General features: G+C 40.9%; 1 protein-coding gene across 1 annotated transcript in view; it reads left to right on the top strand.

Annotated features, from left to right (window-relative positions):
* The window catches only part of SPATA5 (spermatogenesis associated 5), a 341,316-nt gene extending 314,790 nt beyond the window's left edge, over window positions 1-26,526 (top strand). The window contains exon 16 of the mRNA XM_034661740.1: window positions 25,429-26,526. Coding sequence (XP_034517631.1) covers window positions 25,429-25,605 — 177 coding nt within the window. The 3' untranslated portion in view covers window positions 25,606-26,526. The remainder of the gene's footprint in view (window positions 1-25,428) is intronic.
* Window positions 26,527-26,882: the final 356 nt, after the last annotated feature.

The raw sequence follows: 26,882 nt of genomic DNA, 5'->3' as shown, positions 1-26,882 counted from the left end.
GATGAATAGGCAAAACACGGGCTTTTTAGGGCAGTGAAACTATTCTGTATGACACTATAATGATGGATACATATTATTATACATTCGCCCAAACCCATTGAATGTACACCACCAAGAAGAGCGAACCCTAATATAGACTGTGAACTTTAGTACTAATGATATGTCAGTGTGGATTCATCGATTGTAACAAATGTACCACTCGGGTGGAGGAAGTTGATAATGGGGGATGCTGTGTGTATATAGGTACTGGTGAGATCTGTACTTTCCTCTCAGTTTTACTGTGAATCTAAAACTCTAAAAAAAATAGTCTATTAAAAAAAAAAAAAGCAGCAGCAGGATGGGAGGAAATAAAAGGCTACTCCCTGAGCCTGCCCTCATTGCCACCACCTGTTGTCACGCTTAGCCTTTGCACTCTCTGTGGCCCTCCCTCTCCTGCAGCCTCAGTCACATCCATGTGGATGGTTAAAGCAGCTTTTTCCCTACAGTCAGTTCCTAGAAACTGTGCCGTAAAGGAGACCATCACAAAACAGATTGTTGTTGAAAGAATTATATTTCCTTATACAAACCATATTATAATGGAGGATTGTATTCCTGCCCAAAACTTGCCATCAAATAAAAATGTATGCTCTGAGTTCTCTTTAATGAGCGTGAGTATACACTACCACATTGATCAGGATCCTGTATACCATGGGTGATTGGTCCATAAAAATACAGCTCTGGAAATAATCATGTTTTATAACCATTTTGGGATAGTGTGTTCCTTTTAAGCCTTGCTTGGATCGTTGTTACCCTTCGGATGCAACCTGTCTGCACCAGCTGTATTATGCAGCTGCCCCTGTGGCTTGAGGGACAGGGCACTGTGACTGGTTTATCAAAGGGTTGCAGTGGTTGAGAAGCAGTTCGCTAAAGAAAGGGGGCTTCATTTGCTCAGATAACTAAGGAGAAGTACTGGGATTATCCACCCCCCCCAAAAAAAAACAATAATAATAAAAGGAAAAAGAGACAGGAAAGGGAAGGGAAAAGAAAGAATGCCATATTTCCAGTTCAAGGTTCTGAGATGGCTACCAGGGTGTTTTATAAGACTTTCTCTTTTAATACAGAAAGGGAAATTCAGTGTCTGTTCCATAACAGAACATTTAATATATAAAATTATTTTGCTTCCCAAAAACTATGAACATAGATGCCTTGCACTTTTATATTTCCTTTGTTTCTGATAGTCTAGGTCAGATGCTCCATAAAGTTTTTATCACCCTGTGATCTGTAAAGCGTATGTTCCACCAGAAAATCCTTCTAGTCACCAGCTCTCTGGTTTCCCATAGAGGTGATGATGGAAGCTTACATATAATTCTAGACCAGCATTATGCTGCAAAGGATGTTTATAGAACATTAAATTCTGATAAGGGGGATAATGTTTTAAAAATCAGTCTTGATCCCTGAATAATACTGCATATTAATGGTTATGTAGCATTTGGCTTCAAAATGTCTTACCACATAAACTTTGATTTCATACTAGTGTAAGTATTCTGCTAGAAAAAAGTAGAAATACTTGTCTTTTTTATAGACTTAGAGAAGATCTGCTGTATCTTTCAAATAAATGCTTCCATTGCTACCATTATTAGCATCTTTTTGTTCTCTACTGGAAAAAGGGGGAGGGGGGGAAACACCAGTTTCTCTTACCCAGAATCCAAAATTTGAGTCAAACCCAGTTTCATAGGAATGTTCTGTGTAATGGGGAGTTAACTATCTAAATCCGGGGTCAGCAAACTATGGTGTGCAGGTCAGATCTGCCCCACAATCTCCACAATCTGTTTTTTGTAAGACCTGTAGGCTAAGAATAGTTTTTTACATTTTTAAGTGTTTGAAGAAAAATCAAAAGAAGAAGTAAAATACATGAAATTCTAATTTCAGTATCCGTAAAGTTTTATTGGCACACAGCTACACACATTCATTTTCATATTGCCCATGGCTGCTTTCACACTACAGAGACAGATTTGAGTAGTTACCGAAGGGACTGTGTTCTCCACAAAGTCTAAAAAATTTCCTCTCTGGTCCTTTAGAGAATAAATTTGCTGGCCCCTGATCTAAATCATTTCATCTATCACTCTACCCACATACTTATATTCACTTTCTCTCCCCCACCCCTTCCTCTTTTCCTCTTTACACACAGACATCATTTTGAATGTGGTAATTACAATTACAAAGACATCAAATTCTGAGCCTATAGTAATTCACAAGCGGAAACACGTTTTAATTTCCTTTTGACTTGTCAACTCTCTCCTCCCTGTCTGCTTTCCCTTTCCTCTGCCGCCTTTATATAGAGTTTCTAAGGCCATGCCATTTTCCCAACATGTTTTGTTTTTAAGGTGGGGGTTAGATCTTGATACATTTTTTAACTTCCATGGAAAGTTCCCTGTTAGTATGTGGTCCCATTTTTAACCTATTTGCAGACACCCCCGATTATCTAAAATCACTTTCACATGGGGCTGAGGTTAAGCTTTATTTCTCTTGGCGTGTCTCTGCCACAGCAGACACTTCCTCTTTGCCTTGAAAGGACAAAACGATGTTCAGCTGTCTGGGCTTAGGCCCAATATTTGATTTATACATTATTTAATTTCCTCCTGAAAATTGGAAGCAGGGCTTTCAGGAATGGAAGTCAGTATTTTTCATTTGTTTAAGAACACTTTTAGGTCTAATATAATCATCAGTAGTAGATGTCAGCATGATTGGGGGTGACTTAAGGTAAAACAAATAAAACATAAATACAAAGGAAAATTATTTGACAGTGGAGAAGATCTGAAGTTTTTGAATAATCATTATTGTGCGTGTTATTACGTTTTTTTGTGCTAGTGTTCATTCAACAAACTTTTCTGAGCTACATTTTGGGGCACCTGTCTTTACCCATTAGAGGAAAGACCTTTCACCATTATGTTATAGTTGAAATTCCGGGGTGATTAGAAGTTCGAGGAGGACTTAATGTAACCATCCCAGTAATTTTACAGAGGATTTTTGGTTTCTGTCTGAGCTGCTACTGCATTTTATCTCCACAATTAAGTTCATGCACATGCCAGGATATATATGCCAGAGTGGTTTGAAATTCTTACAGCAGTGAACTCAGGAAATTAAAAATTAACTCTGGAAATACCATTTCTTGTTCTACATCCACTTTTGGGTAGTGTGTTCCTTTTTAAATCTTACTTAGATTGTTGTTACTCTTAGGTTACAACCTGTCTCCTTTTTACCACCAAAGTTCTCAAAAAGTCTGGCACACCTAGTGCCCCCACTTCCTCACTCCTAATTCACTTCCCAAACCCTGGCGAATGGCCTCTCCCTCCCTCTACCCCTGCTGAGCTGATCTCACTGACTGTTTCATCTCCAATCCAGTAACCAGCTCTGAGTCCTTACCTCCCTGGCCTTTCTGCCCATCTCCAGAATTCATACCCCCTTCCCGAGACCTTCTTCTGTTTTCATGTGGACTGTTTTAGTTTCCTCTAATTCTTCGTCTCTTGTACACACTCCTCTCCTAGTATCAAGCTAAGCTAAAGTATTCCCAGAATTCTGTTTCTTGGACCTCTTCTCTCCCTATACTCTTAAGCCTTTTCGCTCTCATCCTTCCTCAGTACCCGAGATACTTGAAAAGAACTTAGAGGTGGTCTGAACGTCTGTGACAGAGGACGCTGAAGCTGGTGGATGTGACTGACAGGCCGGACAGGCATTGAAAGACCTTGGGAAAACTGCATAAATCCATTTGGAGTACTTGTAAAAAGTACCAGCACCCCATAGTCACTGAGATCTCCCCTGGTCAGGCAGTCATCAGTCAAAAAGCCTTTTAGGAGCAGCAGTTTTGCAGAGCTCAGTATTCAGTGGTGTACTCAGAGCTTGGAACAAGCCGTGCTTCCCCAGGAGTTAAGGATCCCTCTGCAGTGAGCCCCAGGTTAGTATGCTCAGAGTAGTGACTGGGTCAAGAAAGGGAAGGGGGGTGGCTAAGGACAGACTGAATTCACACTTCAGATATTTTCAGGAATTATTTGCAACCGCTCAGGAATATAAAATAGTATCCCAGCTGAGAGCTTTGTTTAACATTCCATTTAGCACTAATCTCTACTTAATCTCTATTATTTTGATTTGGTTACTAGGTATTTAGTGCAGCCCCGTATTGCAGAAGGCTAGCCAAGAGCTCACTTGAAATCAATAGTAGTCATAGCTAGCTCTGCCGAATCTAGATTAGAACATGAGCATACAAGTTTAATGGTTCTGAAGTTTGTGGGATAGTTGTTTTTTTTAGCTTTTGGTAAGCCTTAATATTCTACCAAAGTTAAGTACAGCACCTGCTCTAAGGCATAAATGCCATATTTAGTCAAAAAATAAATTGTTAGGACTGAAGTCGTAACTTTAGTTAACATTGTCAAATAGCAGACCTTATTCTCGTCATATATTCTCCTCCTTTCTTTCATTGTTCTCATTCATTCATTCATTCATTCAGCACATATTTATTGAGTACCTATTATGTGCCTGGTAAGGTTCTAGGCACTAGCATATGTTAGCAAACAGAATAAAAGTCTGTACTTTGTGCGTGCTTCACTTTTGTGAGGGGAACAAACCAACAAAATAAGTTAAAATGCAGTATATGGGGGCACCTGGCTGGTTCATTCAGAGGAACACGCGACTCTTGTTGCAGGGTCATGATTTTGAGCCCCATGTTGGGTGTAGATATTATTTAAAATAACTAAAACTTTAAAAAATAATAAAAGAGTTCATTTAGAAAGAAAATGCAATATATGGGATGTCAATAACAAGATAGGGAGCAAAATAAAGCAAGAAAGGAAAAGAGGATTACAAGGAAGGAAGCAGCAGTTGTAAATAAGGTTAACAGGGAGAACCTCACTGAAAAGGTGACATTTGAGTAAAGACCTAAGGCAAGTTAGTTATCAGAGGAAAGGGCATTTCAGAAGGAACAAGTGCAAATGCTTTGAACAAGACTGAGCTTTTCCTATTTAAGAACAGCCAAGAGCCAGTGTCAGTGGAGTGAATGGAGTGTGGGGGTGTTCCAGTGTCCAAATGAAAAGAAAAGTGGGAGGATGTGATTGGTATCAAATGCTGCTGATGGATCAAGTATACTGAGAATTGAAGACTGATCATTGGATTATGATCTTGACAGAGCAATTCACTAGAGGGTCACAAGCCTCATTTCAGCAGGTTTGAGTGAGAATTGGAAGGAGAGGAACTAGAGAACAACAAATAAAGACAGCTCTTCCAAGGACTTTTGCTCGTGAGGAATTGAAGCATGCATGGAGATGAGGGATTATGCTTTTAAGATGAGTAATTGCAACATAATTTTATGTTGGTGGGAAAAGTTGATTATATGTGGGGGGGACAATTATAGCAACAAATCTTGACTTAGGAAGAAGAGAATGAAATCCAGTACATAAATAGAAGGACTGATCTTAGCAACCAAAATAGTTCATCCATTGAAAAAGGAAGGAAAGGTTAGTCTGCAAGTATAAGTAAATGGAATAGGGCAGATTGAATGGTGGTAGCATATTGAAAGTTCCTTTCTGCCCTGTAAATAAAGTTTATTTCTAGTGACTGAATAAAATCTACAGTACCCCTGTCATATGTTCACTTACTCATTATCTCTAGAGCTATCTCCATATTTGGCCAGCTTGTAAATGATTCATACTTTTTTTTTTCCTTTTATTGAGCAAAAACCTGTCTCCTACAGCTTTGGTCCTAGTTCTGCTTCCTAGAGCCTCACAAAAATGACAGTTCCAGTCCTTCTCACGAGTCTTTAAAACATTGGAGGGTTGACCTGATTTCTTACTGTTGACCTCATTTATCCTGGCTACCATACCTAACCCTCAGCCTTTCTGTTGATAATGTGCTGTAAGCCCCCTCTCACATCTGATCACTCGCTCTCCTGAGAGGGGCCAGGCCTATTTCATCAGTTCCATTTGTTCATCAGGACTCATTTGTCCTGGCCTTTGGGGTCTTTTTTTTTTTCCTATGCTTGTCTTTTCCCCATATATTCAGTGTTTCTAACAAATATTTATACCCAACCAGCACGCTGGCAAGGTTTTTATCTAATGCGTTTAACCTACAGACAAAGCATAGCTATTAAAGACTCACATCCAATCCAACTTTTATCCACTAGTTAGTCCCTTTTGATAGGATTGTCAATTCTCAGTTTTCACATGACTCCAGGTAAATCAATATCTAATCCAGAAGATTTAGCCAGATTAAGTGGTATGGGGCAAAGAATAAAAGATGTATTACCAATGGATTTAAGCCTGGGTGGCTGAGAAAATGGTGTATCCCTGAAAATGAGTTAGTGGGGCAGGCAGTTTTCAGATCAAGATGACACATCTGATGTTGAATATTTTGGGTTGTAGGTGCCTGGAGAGAGGCCTGAGCTAAGGAGGAATATTTCAAAGACATTTGCATAGGAGTGGTATTTGAAGAGACCAGAGTAGATTTATTTTTCAAGAGGTGATAGGTAAAAGACTAGAAACCAGAGGCCAAGAATAATGTATCTATATTAGAAATGTCTATGGCACATAAGCATATTGATCTTCTGAGAATTAGAAGCTAGTCCTAGCACATTACCATGTCCATGAAAAATGGATATAGGAGAACCACACCAGTTTAAATCACCAGGATAAAGAAGAAGGGTCCTGATTTTCCTGTTATCACTTCCCTAAGCCCAAGAATGTTGCTGTGTTTGAGCTGACATTAATCCCACTAGCATCCCCATCAGCACTACTGCTGGCTTTACCATCACAATGGAGTATTAGTGGCAGTAGTGATCACCAGGAAGCAGTGACTGAGTGTGAGCTTCAATAGCCAGACTTCAGAGAAAAGCCAGGGGAGTTCTGTAGCATAAAGCCACTTGGCCATGTGGAGAGGTTGAGTAGTGGTGACTAGAGCTGATACAGGCTGGAGGCCCTCAAAGGCTGGTTGGAGCTGAGAAGAGTGGAAAAGTGGAAGAACAGAGGCAAAGGAGACAGAAAATACGATTTTTAAGACTCTCCTTTTCTAAAATTTTGAATGAGCAGTGGTTAAAAAACAAGATTCCATAATCATATCCATGCTACAGTGAATAGGAGCATCTTACCAGTTCTTTGCTTTTGCTTTTGTACTACTTGACCATTTTAGACTTTGATCAACATATAAATGAATCGTAAAAGTAAACAAATACAAGGTGTAGGTCTTATTTGGATCCCAAGCCAAACAAAATAGCAATGGAATACATTTATGAATAATTGGCAAAATTTTAATACTGACTCAATATTGATAATATTAAGGAATTGCTATTTTAATGTGAAATAATGATGTGGTCGTGCTTTAAAAAAAAAATTCCTCTAGGAGCACCTGGGTGGCTCAGTTAACCATTTGCCTCAGCTCAGGTCATGATCCCAAGGTCCTGGGAGCTAGCCCCAGTCAGGCTCTCTGCTCAGCAGAAGCCTGCTTCTCCCTCTCCCTCTGCCTGCTGCTGCCCCTGCTTGTACTCTCTCTCTCTCTCTCTCTGTCAAATAAATAAATAAAATCTTTAAAAAAAATTCCTTTCGATATATGCTGAAATATTTATGGATTAAATGCTGTGATTCTGGGATTTGCTTCAAAAAACTAGTACCGTGTTGGGATGAGGATTAGAGTGTAGATGGAACAAGGTCGGCCATGGGTGGCTCGTTGCTAAAGCTGGGTATCAGGCGAGTGAGAGTTCACTGTACGTTATTCTCTCTACTATGGTCTATGTTTGAATTTTCTCTAGTTTAAAAAGGAAATAAAGGGAGGGGGGATAATTATTGTCTCCCTAAATATTTGCTAAGGATTTTAGTCTCCTCTGTCTCCCCTTTCTCTTCTATTCTCAGGGACAAGAATTGGGCAAGTTTACAAAGTAGGGTGGAGCTATTGTGAAAGACACCTCCAATCATCTTTCAGCCACTTAGCTGGTAGAATGAAGTCAGAGTATTCCAAGCTTCAAATGCTGTCTATTTCAGTCCCCCCTCTCTGTAAGCCTTGTCAACACGCATTTCCAGTTACGTGCATTTCCAGTTACAATTGAATTTAGGGACTGTCTCCAAATAAAATTTCCATAAACTTCCAAACTAAGCAGCTCCCGACTTGAGGCTTGTATCTATTAACTATTTATGACCCCTCCCCCACAAAAAGTTGAGTTTTTGTTTGCTTTCTTTTCTGATTTTCACTGTGACTTCTCCATTGCTAAGAAAGAGAATGGATTTAACACAAAGATAACTTTGACCATAACCCATGCTGGAATCATCATTCAAAAGAATAGCTTTAATTTTTCCTATAGATTCCATAATCATTTCCAAAGAAATTGAGTGGTAGCCCCTAAGGCTTTTCAACTTTATCATTTTTTAGATAGTATCCATGGCCTGGAAATCAGTTGTACAGCTCAGAATGTTATCTGGACCCCTGATGAGCAGCGTAGTCTAAGAAAATGGCAGCTGGGAGCAAGGGAGGCAGTTGCACCACTGGGCATAAGTTCCAGAGTGGCACTTTCTCAACAGAATAGTTCGAGGTAATATGCTCTAAATGTTGCCAAGACAGCATTTGAGAGGAAGCAATATATAAGCCATGCAAGTTGACTTATACATAGAGGAGGATAAAAGCCACTTTTTACATCCTGTCTCTCATTCCCTCCACCCACCAACATAAGCCTGCCCTAAATCACCTGTACTTACAGCCCCCAAGAATCTTCACCTCCTGCCCCCAAAAGACTACAGAGTGGCTATGTCATCGCAGTGTGACCGCACACACACAGTTGATTTGGTACAGTGGAATGATCTCCTTCAATTTGGGCCCCGTCTTCATACCCTCTTCCCCAGCCACAGTGATTGGACCAGGCTACTCACACACTTTCCACAGGAGTTTTCATTACTGGAACTGAGAAAATGAGGACTTTGTGGTGGCTGAAGCTGTAAGATACAAAACATGTTTGCCATGTTTTCTTCCATGTGGGGAAAACCACTGTGTAGTTAAGGAGGAATAAACCAACCAAGTACAGAAAGAAGCAGGGATCAAAATTAATGGAGAGAGAATCCTGATAGCATCCCAGTCTCTGGTTCCAGTTGGTCTGCTGAGCCTAGCCTCACTCTTGTCCTTAGGTTCTGTTAGGTTCAATAATATCCTTATAATAAATACCTCCTTTTGATTCAAATTAGGTTTCTGTCCCTAGCAGTTTAGGCCTAATATACAGCAGATGTCACAGCTGATTGCACATATTTGCAGACATAAGAGAAGCTGAGGCAGAATTCAGTCCACCTTGCTCAGAGGCATTCACAAATGTAGTGTGAAAACTACTCATGAGTCTCCTTTGATTAAAGTTAGCCTGGTCGCATTTGTCATGGCAATTAAAGAATACATAGCCTTAAAGTCTTTTCAAGACTTGTGTTTCTTCTTAAAGAAAATAAATCAAAAGTGTTCTTTAAAAGATATAAAAATTTAATAATTCTGAGGTTAACCTAAAATTTAGCCTAATCTTCCATGGGAACAGGCTGAGGGTTAGGTATGGTGTGTGTGGGTTTTGAATTCCACAAATATTACTAAAATGAGCAGTCGGCAGAAAGATGTTTTAAAATATTTTGTTTCAGCATGTAAAATCTCGTTTTATTACAGAAATCTTTTGTTAAAGGCACAGCTATGCTGGGTTGCTGCCAGAGTGATGGGATTTTGAAAGCTCAGTTAATTTTAAAAGATTTACAAATGCTGGGCTTCAGAACTACTGATGGCAAAATGTACTTCACACTTTTTTTAAAGACTTTATTTATTTATTTATGAGAGACAGCACAAGAGGGGCAGGGGGGAGAGGAACGAGCAGACTGAGCATGGAACCCCTTGCAGGGCTCAGTCCCAGGACCCTGCGATCACAACCTGAGCGGAAATCAGGAATCAGCTGCTCAACCCACAGAACCACCCACATGCCCCTTTAGTATAGTGCTTAAACTCACATCACATCTTGTGAACTTACATTGCATGTGCAAATGAGTGTATGTGTATACACAGTTGTCTACATTCCTATGTATGTGTGTATATGTTTATTTCAAAGAGAACAGAGTGGGGTGGGGGAAGAGAACAGGACAGACCTATAAANNTAGGAGCACCTGGGTGGCTCAGTTAACCATTTGCCTCAGCTCAGGTCATGATCCCAAGGTCCTAGGAGCTAGCCCCAGTCAGGCTCTCTGCTCAGCAGAAGCCTGCTTCTCCCTCTCCCTCTGCCTGCTGCTGCCCCTGCTTGTACTCTCTCTCTCTCTCTCTCTGTCAAATAAATAAATAAAATCTTTAAAAAAAATTCCTTTCGATATATGCTGAAATATTTATGGATTAAATGCTGTGATTCTGGGATTTGCTTCAAAAAACTAGTACCGTGTTGGGATGAGGATTAGAGTGTAGATGGAACAAGGTCGGCCATGGGTGGCTCGTTGCTAAAGCTGGGTATCAGGCGAGTGAGAGTTCACTGTACGTTATTCTCTCTACTATGGTCTATGTTTGAATTTTCTCTAGTTTAAAAAGGAAATAAAGGGAGGGGGGATAATTATTGTCTCCCTAAATATTTGCTAAGGATTTTAGTCTCCTCTGTCTCCCCTTTCTCTTCTATTCTCAGGGACAAGAATTGGGCAAGTTTACAAAGTAGGGTGGAGCTATTGTGAAAGACACCTCCAATCATCTTTCAGCCACTTAGCTGGTAGAATGAAGTCAGAGTATTCCAAGCTTCAAATGCTGTCTATTTCAGTCCCCCCTCTCTGTAAGCCTTGTCAACACGCATTTCCAGTTACGTGCATTTCCAGTTACAATTGAATTTAGGGACTGTCTCCAAATAAAATTTCCATAAACTTCCAAACTAAGCAGCTCCCGACTTGAGGCTTGTATCTATTAACTATTTATGACCCCTCCCCCACAAAAAGTTGAGTTTTTGTTTGCTTTCTTTTCTGATTTTCACTGTGACTTCTCCATTGCTAAGAAAGAGAATGGATTTAACACAAAGATAACTTTGACCATAACCCATGCTGGAATCATCATTCAAAAGAATAGCTTTAATTTTTCCTATAGATTCCATAATCATTTCCAAAGAAATTGAGTGGTAGCCCCTAAGGCTTTTCAACTTTATCATTTTTTAGATAGTATCCATGGCCTGGAAATCAGTTGTACAGCTCAGAATGTTATCTGGACCCCTGATGAGCAGCGTAGTCTAAGAAAATGGCAGCTGGGAGCAAGGGAGGCAGTTGCACCACTGGGCATAAGTTCCACAGTGGCACTTTCTCAACAGAATAGTTCGAGGTAATATGCTCTAAATGTTGCCAAGACAGCATTTGAGAGGAAGCAATATATAAGCCATGCAAGTTGACTTATACATAGAGGAGGATAAAAGCCACTTTTTACATCCTGTCTCTCATTCCCTCCACCCACCAACATAAGCCTGCCCTAAATCACCTGTACTTACAGCCCCCAAGAATCTTCACCTCCTGCCCCCAAAAGACTACAGAGTGGCTATGTCATCGCAGTGTGACCGCACACACACAGTTGATTTGGTACAGTGGAATGATCTCCTTCAATTTGGGCCCCGTCTTCATACCCTCTTCCCCAGCCACAGTGATTGGACCAGGCTACTCACACACTTTCCACAGGAGTTTTCATTACTGGAACTGAGAAAATGAGGACTTTGTGGTGGCTGAAGCTGTAAGATACAAAACATGTTTGCCATGTTTTCTTCCATGTGGGGAAAACCACTGTGTAGTTAAGGAGGAATAAACCAACCAAGTACAGAAAGAAGCAGGGATCAAAATTAATGGAGAGAGAATCCTGATAGCATCCCAGTCTCTGGTTCCAGTTGGTCTGCTGAGCCTAGCCTCACTCTTGTCCTTAGGTTCTGTTAGGTTCAATAATATCCTTATAATAAATAACTCCTTTTGATTCAAATTAGGTTTCTGTCCCTAGCAGTTTAGGCCTAATATACAGCAGATGTCACAGCTGATTGCACATATTTGCAGACATAAGAGAAGCTGAGGCAGAATTCAGTCCACCTTGCTCAGAGGCATTCACAAATGTAGTGTGAAAACTACTCATGAGTCTCCTTTGATTAAAGTTAGCCTGGTCGCATTTGTCATGGCAATTAAAGAATACATAGCCTTAAAGTCTTTTCAAGACTTGTGTTTCTTCTTAAAGAAAATAAATCAAAAGTGTTCTTTAAAAGATATAAAAATTTAATAATTCTGAGGTTAACCTAAAATTTAGCCTAATCTTCCATGGGAACAGGCTGAGGGTTAGGTATGNGGAACATTTATGTATGTGTGTGTGGGTTTTGAATTCCACAAATATTACTAAAATGAGCAGTCGGCAGAAAGATGTTTTAAAATATTTTGTTTCAGCATGTAAAATCTCGTTTTATTACAGAAATCTTTTGTTAAAGGCACAGCTATGCTGGGTTGCTGCCAGAGTGATGGGATTTTGAAAGCTCAGTTAATTTTAAAAGATTTACAAATGCTGGGCTTCAGAACTACTGATGGCAAAATGTACTTCACACTTTTTTTAAAGACTTTATTTATTTATTTATGAGAGACAGCACAGAGGGGCAGGGGGGAGAGGAACGAGCAGACTGAGCATGGAACCCCTTGCAGGGCTCAGTCCCAGGACCCTGCGATCACAACCTGAGCGGAAATCAGGAATCAGCTGCTCAACCCACAGAACCACCCACATGCCCCTTTAGTATAGTGCTTAAACTCACATCACATCTTGTGAACTTACATTGCATGTGCAAATGAGTGTATGTGTATACACAGTTGTCTACATTCCTATGTATGTGTGTATATGTTTATTTCAAAGAGAACAGAGTGGGGTGGGGGAAGAGAACAGGACAGACCTATAAAATAATCCAGAATTTCCCTTGGCCTTCATATTCTCTAGTGTAAATATGGAATGAGTGCAAAAGACATCTTGAACACACTGTAGGAAGGGTGGTATGGGTTTATTTCCAGTTAGGTACCAGCATGCTAAAATGGAGGTGCTCATTACCAAGGTGCACCCTATCTAAAGTCTAGTGATTAGATCTCCAAATGAAAAAGTATATGACACTTGCTTCAGTTTTCTCTACTTTACAACTTTATAGAGTGCTTTTATGTGCATATTTATCGTTTCTGATAGAAAATACATTAAGACTGCAAAATCGTTTCCATTGTATCATAATCCCCTTGTGTTCATTCAGTTGATTCATCTCTATGAGAAAAAAAAATTCCATTCATTAGAAATGTCTACTGCTTTCTTCTCAATGATACATTTTATGATGATTAGAAATCTGAGGAAAGCTCACCAAGTATAAAATGAAGTAGACGTATGGATACAGTCTTGAAATGTATTAATTACACATATTTAAATTCTCTCAATTTTATGTCTTTAAAGGGTTTTAAGAACTAGATGAATAATCTGTGCTTTAAAAATTCACCATTAGCTCTTTACGTGTACCAACTGCTGCCATTTCTGATGACCAAACCAGTCCCATTAAGAGTTAATTTAGGGCACTTTTTTTTTTTTAAGATTTTATTTATTTATTTGACAAAGAGATTGACAGCCAGCGAGAGAGGGAACACAAGCAGGGGGAGTGGGAGAGGAAGAAGCAGGCTTCCACTGGAGCAGGGAGCCTGATGCAGGGCTTGAACCCAGGACCCTGGGATCACGCCCTGAGCCGAAGGCAGATGCTTAACGACTGAGCCACCCAGGCAGCCCTGGGGCACCTTTTAAATTAAGGTTTTTTTGAAACATGATTTCTTTACCATCAATAAGTTTCATCTACCCTCTTTTCCCACAACTGTTTCCATATCTGTTGATTGCTTTGATGACTTTTCTCATAGTTTTTAGTTTAGTCTTTACAAGCAGACATTTTTCAGTCTTTAGGAGACTTTCTGGCTTTTTCATTGCTGAACTTGACGTTAGCCTATTCTTTCATAAGCAGTTGTGCAAAGGAGTTTGGGTAACAGTAGTTAAGAAGGAATAGTTAGGTTTCATAGTCCATTAAGTAATGGACTTAATGGTCAAAAGAGAGAAATATACGAGTGTTTTGGTTAAAACCTTCATAAACTGAGTTACCTTTATTCCCCACCTTGACCTGGATTATGAGTAACTAATGAAAATGATTGTGCTATATGGCCTTTACAGGTATTTGTAAATTCTTCTAAGTTATATCACATATATTTTTTTTATTGTCAAAAGGTAAGAGCTTTATCTCACTACTGGCTTTCAAATCAATAAAATAAAGATTTTCCTTTGTTTTTTTTTTTCTTTTTAATGGACATGGAGTAAATAGAGTTCAAAGTGTGCCTCACTCCTTACAAGACAATAAGCCATATAATTTTGCAGATAAGAAAACAGCCCCGTCAGTTTCTAAATACCCAGTGTGTAGCGTTATTACCAAATATCAAAACATACATTAGATATTTAAATCTGAAAATTCATTTATGGGTTAACTAAAATTACACACAGTTAATATTTGTCACTTATAAATTCTAACCTGAGTACTTGGTTTTTCATTCTTTAACTAGTGTGCTTAAATTTGCAGTCTTAGTATATTACTTTAGCTTTTTCTTAATAAGCGAAATAGGATATGGGTCTGTAGGTTCCTCTTCATGTCAAAGAAGACCTCAGTAAGTTATACCTGGGGCAGCTGTTGAATGTTTATAAGGTACAAGAGGAAAGTCTAAAAAAACAAAAACTACTTTCCCTTTACAGTGATTAATTCCATATTGTAACTCCTATACTCCTCAACTGTGATAATTCTAGCCAAATTACATTCTGGAAAGAGGAAGATACTATTATGAAGCATTCATAGGATTTAAGAAGGTTTGAAATATAGTTACTATAGAACAGTGGCCCTTAAGCCTTTTGGGGTAATCGTTTCTTTTTAGACTATGATGAACACTTTGAACCATCGCTCTAGAAAAAAAAGAAAATTTATATATAAGTTTCCATAGGTTTCAGTATATCCAAGGATCCTAGTTTAAAAATATTTAATACATTGCCAATAAATGCACAAAACTGATGATGTTTTTGAATAAAATATGATATGCATAAAATAAGTACAAGATAAGTAATTGTATTGTCTTTGTATTCACTGTCATGTGCTGATGGTATACTTAGTGTTTGCTCACCAGGACCTATCTTCAGATGCCCCTCAGGTAGCGACAAATCATCAAGTCATTTTTTTCTGTTTAACACAGATAGCCATTAACACCATACCATATTCTTTAAAATGATTTTAGAGATGCCATGCAAGACTGCTGATTGGCTGGAGCAGCATGCAACTGCTCAGAAAATGGAAAAAGAGAAAGGAGTTTATTAGAGATTAAGACTGGGTATAAGATGGGTGAAATGGGTGAAGGTGGTCAAAAGGTACAAACTTCCAGTTAAGCAATAAATATGTGCTGGAGATGTAATGTACAGCATAGTGACTATAGTTAATAATAGTGTGTTATTTGAAAATCACTAAGAGAATAGATCTTAAAAGTCCTCATCACAAGAAAAAAGTGTAACTGTGCGGTGGTGATAGGTTGTTATACCGTGGTGATCATTTCACAATATATACATACACTGAATCATGTTATACACCTGAAACTAATATAATGTCATATGTCAATTATAGCTCAAAAAAAAAAGGACTGGCTATAAAGGGGGAAAAGGTTCTAACTCCCAAATACTCTACTTTGTGACTGTTCAAAGATTCCAAACGAATAAACTCCAAAGAAGGCTACTCAGGGCATCTGTGAGGCTCCAGTGTTTCAGAGGCAGCATTTTTATGTTTGTGTTGGTGGAGCAAGATGTGGGGGCTGGCAGTGAAGATGGCTGACGGGTGAGGAAACATAGGGTGTGGTTTAACACCACTGCCTACACCCTCCACACCCCCACGACCCTCCCCATCCCCCACGCCAGCCACTATCTCCCTATCTCCCACAACACTGGCACCAAGAATCAAACCCTCCAGACTTAGAGGGGAGTCCTATAGCAAGCTGACCTTTGCTGGGTCTCATCACCCAAAAACATGGCCTGCCCTTCTCTCCTCTCCTCTTTGCCTGGGGCCAACCGCAAGCTCTCCCATTCCTGAATGCTTTTACCCAAAGTCTTCTGTGTCTCTTCCAGCTTTCTGGCCATAGCTTGGTCATCAGCCTTACAAGATTCACAGATACACACCTCAACTTAGGATGACCCATTGCTCTCAAGACATTTTTACTTTTTTAGTCCGTAGTAGACAATTATCTTGGCTGCAGTTGTCCCAGCAGAATGTGTGTGTGTGTGTGTGTGTGTGTGTTTTCTTTAAGGCAAAAACTAATTTATATCATTGTTCAGAGATGACCTCAGCAGGAGACCTTTTTGCAGATTCCCAAAGGTCAAGGGACATGCTAACGTGGTACGTTTGAGGAGTAGAGCAGAGCAAAGACTAAAGAGCCTCCATGGGACTTCTGTCTCGTGAGGGAGATAGCTCTGTATCCCTGCTGACAATTGTAATATGATAGAATAGTTCAAGTTGCTACCAGACCATAAAGCAAGTGATCCTAAAACAGTCAGGCCTGAGGAGTTAGTGAAGTTGCCTCCAGGAATGCCTCCCAATGGAAACATTTACACTGAAGCTTGAAGAGTAAATAGATAAGCCGGTACTTTACACATCTTGTTCCATGAAAGCATTTTGTTTTCTTCATTGCTATATTCCCCTGGGTACCTTGTACCTGGTACTGTAAAGGTGGTCAAAGAAGAGTTCCTGGATAAAGGAATGAATTAGGGGTTCAACATCTATTTGCCTTCTCACCCCTCTCCTTCCCTACCAGTGATTTCTGCTTTCTCCATTCCCATGCCAGTTTTTTTTCAAAATTAAAAATACCCGTTTTGATCTTGTATGTTTCAATTGTTAGAAACATTGAAAATTTCTCTAAGTGCAGATGGTTGTAGAATAAGAATGAAAACTCCAGATCTTTCCTGCCCCAAAGCTCTGTGGAATGATGGATTCCTTTGTAAAATTTTAAAAAGTAAAACTAGTATGGCCTTCTTCATGCAGACAATGATGAAAAGTTGCACATATGATGTACATATACTTCAGCTATTTATTTTAGAGCCCTCAGAATAACTTTAAATCAGCAAAATTAAGCAACCAAGGGCTTTTTCCACTTTCTTTAATGTCCTTACGCTTTAATGTGTTTTTACAGAAATTCTTGTTTTCTTTTGACTCAGTACCATGTGTGGCATTTCCAAATAGTACGCCCTTAACATAATACCAGATGGATCGATCATCGTAAGGCTTATTTTGCAGACAGTCCAAGGGAATTTAACCCAAGGGCAATAGGTAGTTCCTTAAATATGAAATTTGCCCCCCAAAATCCTCCCTCCTAGCCTCATCACGTTTTGGTGAGGTGTCATTTTAAAGTACCCTAAAGAAGTGCCGCCGGCTTCCCCCTCTGATTCCCGTCCCCCGCCCTGTTTTAGGCTCCCAGCGGCATTCTTGGCAGTTTGGGCGCCCCTTGCCATGCGTCTGCCTGTGACAGTCTGACTTCCATCTGCCGCTCTGTGGCCAGGAGCCTGCTGCGCTCCCTTCAGTCACATCTTTCATGCGCGGCCATTCAGCCACCTTTCAGCGCGTCTCAATGGCCCGGGGAGAATGGGCCCTCGGCCTCCGCGGGCGCACGTAATCTCCCAGGTAGCCTCCTCCTTGAAGCACCTCCAGCGCACGCTGTTCGCAAACAGCGGGACTCCACTCTCTACTGGGCTCCTAATCCCTCAGACACACAGGGGAAGGAGGTCGCGGCGCTGTGAAAGAGAAAAGAAAGGCGAGGGGGCGGGCGGGCGGCCGCGCACACAATGTCCGCCCGCGGCCGCCAGCGGCTGCGCCACAATCAGCGCCAGCTGCAGCCCAATTAAGCTCAACAGGTCACAGGTGTTCCAGACAGAAGATGCTTTTAACAAAACCACTTTCTTGAAAATACCTAAGACTTTTTAAAGCACTGCAGCCCATTTCTTTTGGTAGATTCTTTAAAGCTATTTAGTACACTTGAAATACAAAGAAGCTGAAAAGCACATTTAGGCCTCACTGGAAGGCGCGCTTTCTTCTTGCCAAACAGCAGGCGCCGCGGCGCGGCCGCCGCGGGGCCGGGAAGCACCGCTCCGCCTGGGCGTGGATTGCGTGCAGCTGCCCAGGGCAGGGCCGGGGCGCCTGTCCTCTCCGGGTCCGACTCTGCCGGCACTCTGCTCTGTGCTCGTGCACGGCTGCCGCCTGCCCGGGCTCTTGTCCTCAGCGTTACGATCCGAGGCTGCAGTGGCCGCTTCCCTGAGAACGTGGAGGCAGCCCTGCCACGAGCCCGGGAAACTAGGTGCATGCGTTCGGCCTCCAGAGCCACGGTTGTCCTGCCGTGAGGTCACGCTACAAATAAGCCTTGTCTTCTAACGCATGTAAAATCGCCGACTTCTCCTTCCCCTCAGATCAGAGCGCTTCCTGGGCCTGCAGAGTGGGCTGATGGGATCGGAGCAGAGCCTCTGCAGTGGGCGAAGCGGCCTTCCGAGCTTTGTTAGCTTCCCGCCTTGCTTGGAGGACACGGGTCATCTCCGCGAGGCGGTGGGGAACTTGGAGACGGTTGCGTTAGACTCTCAGCCTGCCTGTCGGAAGTGAGCAGTTCTTAGCTCCCCGATTAGGCCTAGTTGGCGCAGCATGCTTTTTTCCCAGCCTTACAAGCCGCCTGGTGGGTTTGTGTTCCCGGTGTCCTTCTCATAATCTGTTTACAGTCCGCAGAAAAGAGGGGCACATACTCCCCAGGCCTTATCTGGAAATGGAAGCAACTGTGCGTAAATTAATATTGGGGTTCCTGTTCTGTCAGTGCCCCAGAATAGAAGACGGTGCTACTGTTAAACTAGAAAGAACAAGGGCAGGGTTATAGCCTAGGAAGATGAATGCCCAAAGTAGTGCCCAGTACTTGCAGGTTCTCCTGCCTACGGATTAGGTTTTGGTGAAGTCTTTGCCTTGACTATTTATCACATCATTTTTTTAAACATTACGACTGCTTGCTTACAAACCATGTGGGTTTTGATTTTTGCAGTACGCCTGTTTCTTTTACTAAGCTGAGCCACCTGTTTAAACTCTTCTTGTCTCGTGGATTGGGGGAAAGAACCGTAGGCTATGTATAAGAGGTTTCTTTTTTTTTTCCACAGTGAAGTAAGACATTGTTCTTATTCTTCATGGCATTCAGAATTCTGCACAATTGCCTCTTTTGCCCTTTTGCATTTAAAAGTGAGGTAATTAGATTTCCCAAGGTTCAATGGTCAAGAGCCTTCTCATCCAGGGAAGTTGCTTACCCACACCCCTCCCAAGTGGAGTTGTCTCACCTAATCCAGTTATTGCTGTATTGTTGTTCTAAAGGCACTGCTTTTTCAGAGGGCAAGCATGGCATGAAAATTCATACTTCTATGTCCTCTTTCATTGCTGAGTTACTTTTTTTCTGCGTTTGAAAACGATTACTATTTTCCTCAATGACTTTGTTTTGAGGATTTCTGAACATTTTCATTAAGAATCTTTTCCTTTCCTACCTCTTAGGAACTCAGTTCAAATATGCCTGAATCTTTCATAGAGAGAGTTCCTGATCATTTTTTGTTGTGTTTCAGATATCTGATAGCTCTATTATTATTGCAGAATCAATGTGACGTGTTGGCAGCAAATAAATGGGTGTCATGGCCACTGCAACAACGTGTCTTAGTTTAGCTCTGACAGTGAAATCTTGGGCCCACTCTGCTTGTCTTTTGTTTCATTTTCTCATTTTCCCAAATAATACTGTCCCTTTTGCAAAGGCATATATAGATCTTAAAAGTTTGGGTATTGATTTTTTAGTCAAAACCGGAAAAGAACACAGACTACAGACACTCAGTTTTACAGAGCCAGCCAAAACAGTGTTGCTTTTATAGCCTAATGGCGAAAGCAACCTTGCTGGTAATTGGCTAATAATTCATTTAAATGATCTAGTCTGCAGCCTATGGGGGAAGAGGAGGACATGGTGAAGGGATTAAGGGAAAGCTTCCAAAATGTTTTTGCCAAAGATGTTAAGGCATTCCAATGCCAAGAGTTTTCTTTCTAAATGGGTTGGGTTAACATTCCAGACAGTCTGTAATTCAAATTCATCTATTCTACACATCTTCTCATGAGGTTCTTCTGTGGCCTCATGGGTGAAATTCAGCTGAATTCCCCCATCACTGACCAGTCCCAGACCACGTGTGGTTTTGAATGTGATGCCAGCAGAATAATGAGTTGTGTGGGCCCTGTATACCCTGTAGAGAGGTATATGCATAAACATACATATACTTACCTCATTAGGTTGTCTCACAAACTGTAGAGATAGAGAAAGGTCCTACTTTAAACGGAAAGCCCTTCTCAGTTTCTATAGTATCCAGTCCCTAATAGAGTGAGAGAGATTGGCAAATTTATCTAAAATGCCCTCACTCTTTCAAAGCTTAATACAGAAAAGAAAATCCCTCAGCAGTTCATTGGTGTCACATTATTTTCTTCAAATGGGACAACAGATCACCATTTGAACAATTTTTTTGTCCCAAAGCTTCCATTTTGGTCCTCTAGCCAATATGTATTACTGCATTATCAGTAAAGTTTCAGGGATGTTTCTCAATGACAGTGCAGGTTTCCCCTTGACAGCCCAGCAGAAAAGTTCCTGTCCCCGTGTAACAAATTTTGATACCTAAGGAAGCGTCCCTCAAAATAACACAGGCATACTTGTATTCTTGATAAAAATTTCTAATTTATATTACTTCTAAGGACAGAACTAGATTCAGAGTAGTACCCCAAACTGAAACATTGCTTCAGATAACATATATACGGTGTTAAACAATTTTTGTTACTGATGTTACCATTCCAGAGACTTAAGTATAACTGACAAAGTATAAGCTATATGAAATGTAAGTAAAGATATTACAGGATCTGGACCAAATACGAAAAAGATGCATATAATGTGTACTTTGTGGAAACTTGTTCATAGTTAAGGAACTGTTCAGTTCGATTCAACAAATACACATTGACCGTTTGCATCTCCAGAGCACAAGTGTATGCTGTGGCTGTTGCCCTTTGACCCCGTTAAACAGACTGGTCCTTCTCCAGTCTCTTTTTTCCTCCATTTCCCTCTTTTCTCTATTCTGGAATAGGAGAGAGAAAAAGAAAAAAAGGATATGCAATAGCCAAAAACCATTTTGTGTCCTGGTTGAATTGTTCCGTATGGGTAAACACTTCCCAGAGTGTATGCTGAAAATCACCAGTAACTCGAAAGATAGCCACCCGTAAGTGTTCTGACAAAATCAGGGCAAAGGGAGACTTCTGTGGGAAACCCCGGGTTAAAGAAAATTAAGCAGATTACCATTGCCAGCCTTCACAAAAGTCTTTCAAATTCTGCTGTGCAGTGTGGGAAACAGAGTCTATGCACTGTTACCTAAAACTTATTTGATCATGAAATACTTCTTCCTCTGAAGAGACACTAATATGTCAAGGGGAATGCTGGCATGGCAAGCAGCAAAGCGACACTTTTCCTGAGAAAATTTGACCCCAGAGCAAATAGAAACCAGCCATCATGAAACGAGCCTCCTATAATACTTCTATTTTCAGGCCTACCTTTTTATTTGGGTTAGGAGAGAAGAACCAGTAATCCAATTAATGGTTTTCCTTTTGGAATTTCTAAGAAGCCCTTTCATGAGGAAAAAAATAAAAACAAAGGAACCTTTAGGAATTATTCTTTGTCAGCTGCTTGTGCATCAGCTGCTTGTGAATTGAGTTTAGAGCTTTAGAGATGACTGTCACTGACTAGGCTTCACTGTCATTATGGCCTACATGACTTCTGAAAACTATCATTTTATTTTTAGTGACATTTTGATGACAGAACTACTCTTCACTCTTTCTTTTTTTAATTCCCCATTTTGGCTACTGAAGCTAAATTGATACAATCTCTGGTCTCTTTCTCCCCATCTTGCTGTTTCTTTGCCCACTTTATTCCTCCTGCTCAGAATGCCCTTTTCTGTCCTATATGCATATCTAAATTCTGTCCTTCTCACTTCGGTTTATGAAGCAGTAATTTCTCTCTTCTTTCCATACCAAAGCACTTTTCCTGTAGCCTTGCTTAACAGTACCTCTAATGCCATGCCATATGGGGCAGTTAATTGATGTCCATCCCCTACTGGTTGAGGAGCACCAGCAGACAGATGGCCATGTCTTAGACATTTCGGGATCCTCTACCTGGCCTCATCTAGTGGTTGGACAGAGTAGCTATCCAGTGGACGTTGACTGATGAAAGAGTGGCCAGTTAATTATTTGTAGTGTCCTACTTCCTTTCGGTTACAGGGCGTATATTGCTAAAGCAAATATGAAAGGAAAATAAAAGTGGCAGAAAGTACTGCCTAATTTACTGGTTCTTCAGGGCATCCCTTATAAATAATATGAAACAGGAAAACATTTCTTGAAACAAGTGGTGAATTCAGACTGTGCTCCTGCTACTCTGGAAGCGCGAACGACCATGGTCCCTCTTCTGTGCAGAGGAAGACACCTTCCTATGAGCTGCTTGAAAGCACCAGTGTTCAGCTGCTGTTTCCCTGATCATTGTCTCTCAAAGGCTCTAAGGGTCATCTCTACCGAATTCAAACATTTCTCAGTGCTCTTGTCAAAACTCTGTCCAAGTTTTCTATACCTCCCAATTTTGTACTTCTCCAAATTGGATGGAATCGTTAATTAAGGGTCAGGCCAGTACTAAATATAGTAGGACAATTACTCTTGAATGTTAACATATGCTGGAGGCTCTAAGTTACAAACATCCAGCTTTCAAGTGGCTGTTACTGCTCTGACCACATCTCACCACCAGTGCCCCCCCTCTGTCATTGCCCTGAAAGCTACCACAGAAAGGCGAAAAGCAAGTTATAGCGAAGGAAAGAAAGTTGATCTGCAAAGAGGAATTGCTCAGGGTTGTGGACCCCAAGGGCAGCCTTCAGGGCCTCGGTGACCTGTCACTTCCCACTACCTACATTTCTCTACCCTGCCTTGTTAGGCCACCTCAGATTCCAGGGATTAGAGGAGTATAACCATCTCTTCTCCAGTGTGATTACTGCGTACTGAGAGAGGAAGCCCACCAGACCACTGGCTCACTTTCTCAGATGAACCAGCAGTAGGAGCTCCTCACTCTCTGGCCATGTGAACCAAATTCCAAGAACTTGGAGAGGTCCAGGCAGCCTTGCAGTCACCTCCCCTTTCCTTAGCCCAGCCTCCCCACACCTCACGTCCACCTCGCACGTGCTTATCTGACCACCCCATTTTCCGTGCTCCCATCAGATAGTGGATCACTGCATTGTACAAAACCTGGGGGGCAGTGTTCATGTAGCAATGAATTAGCACAGTCATTAGTAATTGTCTAGCACATGTGGTAGGGACTCAGTAAATGTTTGTAGCCATTATGTGCTGGGTCTGGTAGTCTCTGAGGTAAGTCTCAGTTGTGAAGTGTGCAAGACATGCCACTGGCTCAGGGCTGGTGACTTCTCTACTCCACTTAGCCAGGGAAGGATCCACATAATGGAAACATTCCCTGTACTGTCTCAGAGGAAGAGCTAAAAGTCTGCCAGCCAGCAGGAAATTCAGGGCTTTTTGTCTCTTCCAGTGATTCTTCTTCAGACTTTTCAGCCTTGCAACCATTGCTTCAAAGTCTTACAGATAACGGGGGCACCTGGGTGGCTTAGTCGGTTAAGCATCTGCCTTTGGCTCAGGCCATGATCTCAGGGTCCTGGGATGGAGCCCTGCATTGGGGCTCCCTACTCAGCAGGGAGTCTGCTTCTCCCTCTGCCCCTCCCCCCATTCTTGCTCTCTCTCTCTGTCTCTTTCTCTCTCTCTCAAATAAATAGATAAAATCTTTTTTAAAAAAATTCTTGCAGATAACAGAAGTGCTGCTCAGATGGAGGGAAGGAGAGAGTTGAGGCTTTCCCTACTTGGTCGCTTTACCTCCCTTCATGGAGGTCCTCAGGGGCCCTTTAGAACAGAGTGGAACCATTGGATAGCCAGTTTACCGTGCTGGGCATTTCATGTGTTCTTACTTTGCTTATTAATTATTACATCTTGTTTTCAAAATAACTCTTTTTGCACCGGCATATGTGATGAAGTTGTTTTACAAATCCCTGGAAGTTTTGTTCTTTCCTTCAACAAGTTGGTAGCCACTCTTTTTGGAAAAGCATTAACATGCATAACCACTGTGGTCAACTTCAGTGCTCATTAATGAAGCCCAGAACTAATAGTTACATTGTCGTAATTTGACAAAGCCATCTAAATCTATGCATGTTTTTTGAAAGCTCCCTAAACATGCTGCTAAATCCCCTAAAAAGCTACTAAACTGCTTTGGCAGCCATCAGCCCAGCATAAGCAGAGGAACTCTTTTCAGTAAGTGAACAAACAGAGAAAATATGCTGAATGGCTGGACAAATGTGTTTCAGCTGGCCCTTTCATTTACCGATATAAAGGTGCAGTCAGTATCAATCACTGTTTTCCCTGTTGCCCTGAAAATCACAATATCTCTTTTCATCCCACGAGCTCTTTTCACCACAGTAATGTGTCTTTAGAATGACCCTGGCATCAGCCTGCTTCCGCTGTCTGAAGTCCAGAAAGCTTAAAAACACATTTCAGAATTCAAGACTTGAACCTTCCTCCCCTTCCGTTTTCCTACCGCCCACTCCGTCCTCCCTCCCTCTGCATCCACTCCACCCCCTCCCCACATTCTTTTCAATTCTTCCAGCTTTCCTCACTGAGTAAACAAAATTCACTTCTCTGTTCTAACACAGCTCTCCAAAGTAAACATAGAAAACTTCTATCTATATTCCCAAGATCTAAGAACTCGGCTCAAGAGATACACATAAAGAAATGCTTTTCCATGTTGGTGATACCTCAAAGGTCAAAAGGAATGTGGAAATTCTATGCCCTGACAAGGTGTGCGGATGAGCAGGACCTCGATGTATATCAGAGTATCTCCATCCTCTGCCCTCACCCCCTTATCACTTGGTTCCTACCTGCCCCCGCCGCACTAATACACGTTCACCTTTTCCTGTCTTGTATGAGAAGTACGTGCCTGCACGTGTGTTCCACCTTTACTGTTGTGAGCTTCTTAAGAACAAAGGCCATGTCTTATATCTCTGGGTGGCTCCAGATTCTGAGTACTTAATACATTGTTTTGGAATGAAGGCGATTACTTTTTATCCTTCTGAAAACTGACAGGAAGTAAGTGCAAAGACACTTGTGCGAAGATATGTGTTAGCAATGCGCTGATAGTTGTAGCAGTTACCACGGCTCAATATTTGAAATATTCCATTTCTAAAAAACAGTACTGATTGTTTTTTTCTCTCCCTTTATTTTTGTATGTTTGTTTTTATTTCTTTGTTTTGCTTCAGATTATAGCTGTCTGTAGAGAGGCAGCCCTTCTGGCTCTGGAAGAAGACATTCAAGCCAACTGCATTATGAGAAGACATTTTACTCAAGCTTTGAGCACTGTGACACCCAGAATTCCTAAATCACTGAGACGTTTCTATGAAGAGTATCAAGAAAAGAGTGGGCTACATACACTCTGAGAAAGTATACATTATTCAGTATGCTAAAAATGTTTTCTAGAGAAAACTTGTTTCTTTTTTAAAAATTTTGCCTTGAGAGTGTCCAAAAAAATCCTTCATAAACAAAGTGTCTGAAATATGTTGACTGGAATTGAGAGGCTTCAGTGTTTAAAGACATTTTAAATGATGTGGATACAATGAAAATATCCATGAAAACCTCTGGACACGAGTTTAAATCATTTTTATCTGGAAATGTGTGCTGGGTTTTAAAAAAGCAGACTTTAGCTGTTTCATATTGGACCTAGTTTCTCCATCCCATGAAATGCTTTCCTAACTCCAGAATCTGTTTCACTGCATTCCTAAATGCCCAGCCTGTGAGCATCAGTTTTATACGAGAACATAAATATTGCATGTGGACTAGTCCATAGTGAGAAGGATTTACAGATCTTTATTTTTAAAGGCCAGCCAGTGAAATAGCCAAATGCACCAGCCAGGTTTATATGGCCTTGTTTCCAGATATGTGTTTGTTCTTATTATAATTCACACCTACATTTTCGCTTTGGCCTTCTTAATCTGTATTTAACGGCAATTAAAAAAAAAAAAAAAGAATTAAGAGTTATTTCATGTAATGCCCTTTGCAAATTTAAAAAACTGGAAATAAAATCCTAGTCCAGGCCTAGAGCAGTAGACTTGTTTCATAAAATACTATAAATAGATCTTATGTTCGTGTTTTAATTTACACATGTTTTCAGGTTACCAATAAACTTTTTCAGTTCAAAGATTAACCAAATTGCACTCTGGGGTGCATGGGTGGCTCAGTTGTTAAGCTTCTGCCTTCAGCTCAGGACATGATCCTGGCATTCTGGGATCGATCCCCACATCGGGCTCCTCCACTGGAAGCCTGCTTCTTTCTCTCCCACTCCCCCTGCTTGTGTTCCCTCTCTCGCTGGCTGTCTCTATCTCTGTCAAATAAATAAATAAAATCTTTTTAAAAAAAACCAGATTACACTCTTAATCATACTGTGTCTTATGCTACATTCGAAATATGTATATTTGTGCTCCTAATTATTTATCTTTGGGATTTCTTGACAGTTTAATATTCCATAAATATCTTTGAAAAACTATCAGAAATTGATTCCCTGACTTCCAGTTGAGGTGGCAATGGAAAGAATGTGTGCTGAAACATGCCCACTGTGGTTCTTTGAAAATTTCCAGAAAGACAAGTCAGGGGAGAAATACCTGATTATCACAATAGTGGGACAATACAGTTTTGTATTCTGAAGTCACGTCTCAAATAT

The sequence above is a fragment of the Ailuropoda melanoleuca genome, chromosome 5, assembly GCF_002007445.2.
Source record: "Ailuropoda melanoleuca isolate Jingjing chromosome 5, ASM200744v2, whole genome shotgun sequence".
NCBI lineage: Eukaryota > Metazoa > Chordata > Mammalia > Carnivora > Ursidae > Ailuropoda > Ailuropoda melanoleuca.
Note: the sequence above shows the minus strand (reverse complement) of the source record. Positions and strands in the feature narration are given on the sequence as shown.